The 9,830-nt window shown below is 31.8% G+C and overlaps 1 protein-coding gene and 1 non-coding gene across 2 annotated transcripts; one reads left to right on the top strand and one right to left on the bottom strand.

The window, feature by feature from the left end:
- Positions 1-1,766: 1,766 nt before the first annotated feature.
- TRNAM-CAU lies at positions 1,767-1,838 on the bottom strand. Its single transcript has one exon. It is a non-coding gene; the product is annotated as a tRNA-Met (tRNA).
- Positions 1,839-4,082: 2,244 nt separating this feature from the next.
- Positions 4,083-7,812, top strand: LOC115979026 (probable ascorbate-specific transmembrane electron transporter 1). Its single transcript, XM_031100972.1, has 4 exons — positions 4,083-4,509; positions 4,758-4,806; positions 5,776-5,975; positions 7,421-7,812. Exons 1-4 carry the CDS (start codon positions 4,357-4,359, stop codon positions 7,676-7,678), a joined length of 660 nt encoding a protein of 219 aa, XP_030956832.1. The 5' UTR covers positions 4,083-4,356; the 3' UTR covers positions 7,679-7,812.
- The last annotated feature ends 2,018 nt before the right edge of the window (positions 7,813-9,830 follow it).

The raw sequence follows: 9,830 nt of genomic DNA, 5'->3' as shown, positions 1-9,830 counted from the left end.
TTAGAAATTATTTTTATTGAATAGGTTGAACGAGTTACAAATTTTATCTTTTTGTTTTATAATAAGTTTTTTGTTGAATAATTTTTTCACTTGATGTTGTTTGGTCTTTTATTGTTTTTGTTTAGTTTGTGTTTGTTGTTATTTGGGCTAATATTTATTGTTGTTATTTAAGCTTTAAAAAAAGGATTAAGAATTATGTTTGGGGGCATAATTAATTTTGGAGTAATACTACATCCACAACATTTTTATAATAAATCTTATGCAAAAAACTGTTATTAGTGTGTAAGAAAATAATATTAATATTTGGCCCAAATTAGAATCAATAACAGCTTACCATATTAGATTTGTGGTGAAATTATTATGAAAATGTTGTGAATATAGTAGCACTACTCTTATTTTTGTTGAACCTAAATTTTTGTAATTCTCAAGTCAGAGTGTTCAAAATTTTTATTAGGTTAGTCACAATAGGTTAATTTAACATATAATATTTTTTTGGCAAATGTATATATACATTTCTTTGCAAGTCAGGTGGTCTGACTTGGATGTTAAGCCGCCACTGTTCACTCTTCCATGGGAAATCTATATTTTGAAAAAATGTAAACAGTAAATACACACTAATCTAAAATCATATGAAGCAGCTGTTATGGCAAACAAGACTGTCCAGACAGGAAAAGGTCACGGGAACTTTTACACCTCACACTACATCTAATAGCTCTTCTGCTTGAAATTTTGGGAGTTTATGCGGCTTTCATGTTTAACCATGACTTTAATGTTGAGGAAATGCTCACCTTACATTCCTGGCTGGGCATCATTACCATCTGCTTATTTGGTTTGCAGGTATATCCCCTTTCATTTACTTATACACCAAAGCTTCCTTGACAAACCTATTAATGTGTTTGGTTTAAGGCATTGTTTAGAATTTTATGATTTTACCAACTTCATTTGATATAATAAAAGTTGTGCACATTACAAAATTTTGAACTACCTTTTCCTACCGAAATAATATTTGTTCCAGATTAACCAAACATATTGTTCATTAGGTTTCTTTTTCTAATCCTTGTTCTTTCTTTCTTTCATTGTTAGTGGGTGTTTGCTTTCTTGACGTATTGCTTCCCAAAAGCAGAAAATTTAGCAAGAGCAATTTCTCCTTCCATGGCACGGATTTGTTAGCATGGTCATCTTCCTCTTGGCAATATGCACTGCTGAAACAGGATTTGTTGAAATATTCATTTCCTTAGCTCTAGAGCGCAACCAAAGAGGCACTTGTTCGGAACTTTACCGGACTTCTAATCTTCCTATTCGCAGTCAGCGTTACCCTCAGTGTGATCCTTCCACGATCTGATTAATTATATTGAATAATTATGGTGAATATGTTACCATCTATTGTTGATTTAGTGCTTTAATTCCATGAAAAACTTTTGTCTTGTTGAACACATCCTTCCATTAGGAAATAAATTATGTTTGAGGTTTGATGCAACATTCAAAAACATTGATACTCTGGTCTATATGTCAATGGTGCTAGTTAGCCTTCCTTAAACATGACATTTTTATTTTTCTTATAAGACTTCCTGAAGCTGAAAAATAGGATGTAAAAATAGTAAAATCCAGCAAACTAACCCCTCAAAAAACCAAAGAGGGATAAGATAGCTTTAATCCACCGTTTGATGGCTGGCTTTAATTTTGAATCAATTTCGGATTTGGATTTGGTCTTTTGGAGTTTGGAAATGGAAAAAAAGAGGGATGTTGGGAAGCTTTTTCTCTAGAAATATCAGAGCCAGGTTTCGATCCTGGGACCTGTGGGTTATGGGCCCACCACGCTTCCGCTGCGCCACTCTGATTAGTTGGTAAATGAATGGAAGTTTATATTCTTATTTAATGAATATAATATTTCATAGTTTCAAGAACCAACTTTCCCTCATAACTCTCTTAACTCTCCACGCCAAAACCTTCTATCCTTAGCAGGTGAAAAACCGAAGAGGCAAGCTTGAAAGTAGGCAAGAAAACTGAGAACCCAAGTAATTAACATTAATAAGCAACTGTAAATATCAATTTCTAAATAATATTTAGGAAGTTTTAAAAGAATTACCAAAGTCCTAAGAGAATTTTGGTTTTAGAGACACAAGTCCTAGGAAAAATCAATGAGTAATGTTATACAGAGAAAAGAGAAAAAAATTACTATATTTGATTATTTTCCCCAATAGTTGTGTTAACAAAATTTTATTATTTCTTATTTTTAGATCCACAACTAACATCATATTTTTATCTATCACTAACAATCTACTACATTAGTTGAGTGTGAAATTATTTGTGTCTATAGATTTTCTTAAAATCAATTCCATTAGTTCAAAGTATGGGTGTCCATGGATTGGTTCGAATTAGGTTTATGCTCAACCCACACCCAATATGATCCCATTTAGCCAACGAAGAACTAGACCCACCATTGACTAGTAAGGGAGGTTGGATCGAATTCTCGTTGGTTGCAGTCGGATTTGTGTGAAACCGATAATGGTGGAGAGAAGCAGAGCAACAACAGAAATCTCACCAGATCTGGTGAGATCTCACCAAATCTAGTGATGGAGCGGAGATCTTGTTAGATATGGTGAAATTTCTACCAAAGTTGATTGGGTTTGTTGCTGGAATTGGTAGATTTTTGTCGGATTTCATTGGAAATGACACTAGACTTAGAAGAACTCATCAAATTTAATAGTTTTCACATTCTAATTAGATCAAGATGAGTCTTACAGGAAGAGACTTGCTAGAGGCGATTTTTGAAGGCAAAGATCCGCCTTTGACCACTAAAGTCATCAAATCGGGTGGTAGGGAAAACATGTCTAGTCAAGTGGGTGGGTGGGTGGCTTGGACAATCTTAAAGTATATTATTTTTATTCTAGTAACATTACTATATCTTATATTCCTTGTAAGTATAATAGAATTAAAGTCTAAAGAGTACTATATAAAATAATTTAAAATTTGAATCAAAATACTTTATAACTCAATTTGTATAATATAAAAATATATTTATTAAATTTGACATATTGTTCTGTAAAAACATATTTATTAAATTTGACATATTGTTCCAATATTCATAAAAACATTTTACATTTTAAAACTATTTTTAATCAACAATTATCTAGGTTTTTAGGTACAAAACAAGTACTAAAATAAATTATAAGACAAAATTTAAGCATTTTTATTTAAAATACAAATTATAAAGGGTAAGAACCAAAACACTTTTTTCCCATTATTATTTGAGAGAAAACCACATGTTCATTATAGTTTTATAAATATAAAATTAATATAAGTAGTTTTTACATACAATTTATCACTAATGGGATTATAACTCTATTAAAATGAATATAAATAATGTTATACTTTCATGTGTGGGTTTCAGTTAGCTTAATTGCTAAAATCTTTGACGGTTGAATAAAAGATCTAAAATTCAATCTCCGTCTATATCAAAAATCGATTGGTATCTTGATCTGATAATAAAGAGTTATCATTAGTAGCGGACGTCATAAGCTGAAACTCTCTCTCTTAAAAAAAAAATGTAAAATTCATGTATTGTAAAAATAATTTTATTTTTAGATATATAATTTTAAAAAAATATATAAATAATCTTGTTTTCATGTAAAAATTATATACTATAAAAATAATTTTATTTATAGATAAATAAATTTTTATTAAGATTTAGGGTGTCAAAACTTAGCTACTTTACCCTTTTATATGTATAAGCACATATACTTAAGTTTATTTTATTGCTATCTACACATACTTAACTAAGATATTTTACTTTTCAAAAAACTAAGATATTTTATATTTTAATTTTGAGGAGTGAAGGCCTCCCTCACCCTAATGGGGGGATTCTTCCATTTTGCCCACCCTCAAATTTCGCTAGTAATTAACGTACACGTTTAACCAAAATCTAACCTGTTAGGAATTTCTTGTGACAAATTACTTGGTTTTGGCTGTGAAGAGAAGGCGACTCCTCAACAAACTTGCGAACCTTCTAATAATAATAAGAATTAAAAAATCCCAAAGTTCTTCTATGTCATAGGAATTTCCTCCCTTGGAATTGCCGGCTAGACGGTTCTTCAAATTTCATACTTCTTGGTATCTCTCTCAACCCAACAAAATGCTTTCTTTGTGCTTAATAAAATATTTCGAGGCATGGATCATAGAATATAATTACATCCTTTTAATGTAAACAATTGGGTCTACTTATGAATCCTAAGACTTAGCTTTACCTATATTATAAAAAAAATGGAACTAAGATAGATCTCTCTTCCTCCCTCTCTCCCCCTTTCTGTCTATTACTACAATTAGACACTCATACACAAGAGATTGGTGCAATTAGCAATGGCACCTCGTAGCTACAGAGTCTCGGCAACCCCGTTTGTGATATTTGCACAATTGATAACCGTAGCAGTGATAACTCTAGTGCTTGTTTGGCTCCTTCATTTTCAGAAAGGATTTTCTTTCAAATCCGATGAGAGATCAAAGCTTTTCAACGTAAGTTCTTAAAATGCACCACATATATATCTTGATTCTCGTCTCTCTCTTATATTTGATTTGATTTTTCTTTTTAAAATAAGTGAATGAGCAATCCAAAAGAAAGAGGAGGGAGATACTAGGATTGAGGACTTATATATGATCTCTTTTTCATGAGACATGGCATTTAATGAATTATGTTACATACCCTTTAGGATGTGTTCTCAATATATGATCTAAAGGTTTTGTTTTCCTCTCCTTATATGCAGCTACATCCTTTCCTAATGGTGATAGGGCTTATTGTAATTGGAGGACAAGGTAAGAAAAGTAGTTTTTATTTTATTTTTTTTTATGTAGAAAAAAGTAGGGAAAAGTTATTTTGACATCTATTAAGGAAGCCCGTGAATTCAAAAGCTTATTCTTGTGTGATATTTTCTCAAACCCCTTTTCCTTTTGTTGAAGTATATCAATTATTGTAGAAATTTGTACTCCAATCTAAATATTAATGGGCCAATCTTCTCAATCTACAAGTATGATGTACTGTGGAAGTTTTTTTTTGAATGAAATGTACCATGGAAGTTTGTATAAAGCTACTTTCCGTAAAGTGGTTTGTGAGCTTTACTTGATCATTGAGGTACGAAAATGATTATAGAGCTTTTCTCAAGAGAAATAGACGGAAAGAGAAGTGATGCCCTTTTTTTTTTTTTTGGAATTTTTTTTTAATGGAAAATTGTTACAACAATTGGAAAATGGAATTTAAATTCTAGTTCCTCATAAGAATGCTAGGCATTGCCATTGAACTATAAGCCTCTTGGTTTTTTATTTTTTATTTTTTTATTTTTTTATTATCCAATTGGTAGACTACAAAATGAGTATAGCTTAATTCTTAAATTCCTCAATGTATAGTGTGAGTGGAATTCAATTCTAAATTTTTGGTATAATGATATTAAAATACTTTACCAATTAAACTATCACCCACATCTCCATTCTCTTTTATTGAGTGATAATAGAGCTTCCTCTCCAAGTAAGTACATGTATTTGGATTGACCTATTTTTTGATCTGCTTTTTTGTTGAAAGTGGAAAATTGTCTAGTTGTATCTTAAAAGAAACCTCAAATGCAGACTTTTGCAAGATAATGAGGAAGAAAAACGCAGCCCTTTTAGACATGTCACTTCAACATTAAAAAAAAAAAAAAGTGTTTGTTTTGTTTTATTTATTTATTTATTTTTATTTAAGAAATCACTATGTATATTTTCACTAATCAAATATATTGATTGATTAAACAGCTATCATGGCATACAAGTCAATCCCTGCGAAAAGAAAGACGCGTAAAGGGGTTCATTTGGTTTTGCACCTGACGGCTTTTCTCTCTGGAATTTTGGGAATTTATGTGATTTTCAAATATAAAAAAGAGGAAGGAGCCCAGAATTTTCTAACCTTGCATTCCTGGCTGGGCATTACCACCGTATCTTTGTATGGCTTGCAGGTAACACTTCTACTTAAAATATGTGTACCATGATTAGCGGTTGGTCTACATTCCACACTGTTCTAGCGAGGAACATTTCCTATTATGTTTTTAGTGGAGGTTTCAAGAGCTGTCAATATTTTGTTTCATCTCAGGGTAAGCATCAAACCTAACGAAATCAACCCAACCCGACGCTTCGGGTTCATTTTCATGGATTGATGGGTTGAGTTGAAATTTATAAATAATTATAACTTACCACTTATGATTGTTGTGAAATTATTGTGGACGTAATATTTTTCAATAATTTATTGAAAAAAGTGTTTACATAATTTATGAAAGTCTATTTTTTTTTTTCAAGGCATAAAACATGCAAAAACAACCCACCAACCATGCGGGTTGGGTTGAAATTTAGAACTAATGATAATTTATCACCTATGATTTGTTGTAAAAATGTTATAAATGTAACACTTCTCAATACTTTATTGAATAAAGTATTTACATAATTTATAAAAGCCCAAATTTTTTCAAGGCGTAAAACATACGTGCACAACCCACTGACCATGTGAGGTTGAGCTAAAATTTAGAATCAATAAAACTTACCACCTATGATTTGTTATGAAAATATTGTGAACGTAGCATTTTTTAATAATTTATTGAATAACGCGTTTACATAATTTATGAAAGCCCAATTTCTGTCAAGGCATAAAATTAACATGCATGCAAAACCCACTGACTATGTGAGGTTGGATTAGTTTTAGATTGAGAATATCTTAGCCCGACAGAGTCGGTACGGGTTGAAAAACAATCCTACAACACAACACATACAAAAACCCCTAGTTTCATCCAATAGATTTCTAGACATTTTAAACGGGTGTGATGTTTTAGATTGGATTAAGAGTTAAGTTTGGTTCAGCTTTATGTTTTTGTGTGTTATGAAAACTTGCTTTTATAGTTGCATTTTACAAAAGGGTGCAACGCGTTATTGTACAAAATACAATAATGGCCAAGAAATGCGATTTTGTAAGACCTACCAAACGTGAAACGAATACATTTACAAAATTGTATTTTGAGCTCTAGAAAGTGAAACCAAACTATCGCTAGAACTAGAAGTAAGTACTGCCAATGACGGGCCGTTAACTAACACTGGAATGTGTTGGAGTGATCTCCCTCCCACGTTGACAGCTATAGACACCTTTCTATCCTTAAAATTGTGACTTGTGAATAATAGAAAATCAATCAAATTTGTACAAATTAACGTCAGTAATCTGGGGGGGGGGGGGGGGGGACTTTTATTCTTTTATTTTTTTGGTCATACATTTCAATACTTGGCAACAAAATAAGTTACACAATTAGTAAAAAAAAAAAAAAAAAAAAACTTATTGGTCATTTCATTTCTACATATATTGGAATTATTTATGTTCGGGATTTAACCAAATAACCTACTAGCTGCTACTCTTGTTCTTCAGTTTGTGTCAGGTTTCTTTGCCTATTTCTTCCCGGGTGCAGAATGGACAGCAAGAGCAACACTTCTTCCATGGCATATATTTGTTGGAATGGTGATCTTCTTCTTTGCAATGGTAAATGCTGAAATAGGGTTGTCTGGGTTTTCTCAGACAGTCAGTTCCTTTTCTGAAAGATACATAGTGAACTTCACTGGGCTGTTGATCCTTCTCTATGCAATCAGTGTTACCTTCGTAGTCATCCTTCCTGGACCTTATCAATGAAGAACATTGAGATATTGATGACATTCATGCAGGACTATATATACCATACATATATAAAATATTGTCAGATATATGTTACCATCCATTATTAATTGATTTGTAAAGGTAGCAGTTACAGTCAATTGGGTTTCTTTTTTATTTTTGTAGACAAAATAAAAGTATAAAATTAGTCTAATCCCTTGTGAGATGGGTGGCTTTTAGTTAATTTATTTGGTAAATTTGGTAAGTTTTTTGTTATTGAATAAAGAATTTAGACGAAACTACTGGATTGGTCCCTCAAGTTTAAAATAAGCGCTAATGGTTCTTCTAGTTTAAAAAAATGAGTGCAATTAGTAATTCTATTAATAACTATTAATTTTAATGCTTATGTGTCTAACATAATTATGATAGGGCAAATTTTTAGTGACATGACATTAAATTTAATATTAAAAGAAATAAGCAAATCTAACTCATTAAAAAGCCGATCCAAGCATTAACGGTGAGCCTAACCCATTTCAGGTGACTTGAAAACCCATCCACCCTAGCAGCACCGCCAAGTTGTGGTGTTATGATTTGTGCCTTTTAAATTTTTGTGGGCCATGATGAATGGCACGTTTGAGTTGCCCAGATTCGAAGACACCAGCAATAGAGTCAAAGCAACCCAAATCAAGGTTGACTGAGCCATAACTTTTGCTTTGGTTTTGACGATGTTGTGGGGTTTCTGAGAAGAGACGATGGAAAATGAACTACATTGGTTAGGGAGAGTATAGTAAAGTTAAGTTTGTATAGCTAACTAGGTCTCATTCCATAATTGGCATCAAGTGTAAAAGATCTCTTATCACCGGGCCTTGTAGCCTAGTGGTACCCGGTTCTCCTTGTAACCCTTAGCGCAGGGGTTCTATCCCCCGCAATAAACAATTACCCAACAAAAAAAAAAGGTGTAAATGATCTCTTATCAAAAAAAAAAAAAAAAAAAAAAAAGTGTAAAAGATCCACTTAAAACTCTTGAATTCTTTAATTGAAAATTAACTTGTAATGTCATCAAGTTCCAATATTCTAGTAATGAGAGGAATGGATCACGAGGGAGAAGAATGGTGATGCCAGAGGTGAACAATAGCGTCATTATTTATCTCTCTGTATCTCTCCCTCTCTAGATTAGTACAATGTGATTTCAAATTGGGAATACCCGATTTGAAATGGATCCACCTGAAATGGGTTAGATTCTAATGGTTGGATTGATTTTTTAGTGAGTCAAATTTTGTGTTTTTATTTTTTAATATAAAATTTAATGTCATGTCACCTAAAATTTGTCATATCATAATTCTGTTAGACATGTAAGCATTAAAACTAACCACTATTAATAGAAGGATTAATTGTGCTTATTTTAAACTTGAAGGACCATTAGCACTTAATGGGCAAATTTCCAAGACTAATAGTGTAATTTCACCAAGAATTTAAATTCAAATCTCGCTTACACAAAAATCAAAGTAGTATCTCAGTCCAATAGTAAAGAGTAAAGAGCAATAATTTTCTTGAAGCAAATGCCACAAGTTCAAATTCTAGCGTATATTATTCAACTTCTATCAAAACCCAAAACCTGAATTTATTTTCCCTTAACAATAATTTGTCAATTGCCTAATAAATTAAGCTTTGGGGGTTGCAATGAAACAAATTATAATATAAGTCCCATTTGTGGAAATACGTGTTGGTGAAAAAGTTTGTGAAAATACATGTAATGTTGTTTAAAAACACAAGCCAAACACCCCTCGACATCTGTATTCCACCTTTTTTTTTTTTCACTCCACAAAAGTGGAATCAACATAGATATTCAAATTTTATAACATTTTTTTATCCTCCTGAAGGGAATCCAAAATCTTTCTATTTCATTTGATCTCCCTCTCATTCCTGCTATCTCTTTTCATGAGAGAAAGAAATTGGAGGAGAGAGAACAAAAATTAAAAAAAAAAATGGAATCCAAATGATCAACATCTCTTTCCACTTTTTTTGGAGAGAAAAAGTGGACTTTGGATGTTCACTTTTTGGACAAAAGATAAGATAATAAAATTTGAATTCAGATCTTCTTGTATAGTTTGATCCATTGCAACCCCAAAAGTTTAGATTATTTGGTTATTAGCATTAATTTGCCAATTGTCCATCCAAAACTGATGCGACT

This window comes from Quercus lobata, chromosome 3, assembly GCF_001633185.2.
Source record: "Quercus lobata isolate SW786 chromosome 3, ValleyOak3.0 Primary Assembly, whole genome shotgun sequence".
NCBI classification, from domain to species: Eukaryota; Viridiplantae; Streptophyta; class Magnoliopsida; order Fagales; family Fagaceae; genus Quercus; species Quercus lobata.
Note: the sequence above shows the minus strand (reverse complement) of the source record. Positions and strands in the feature narration are given on the sequence as shown.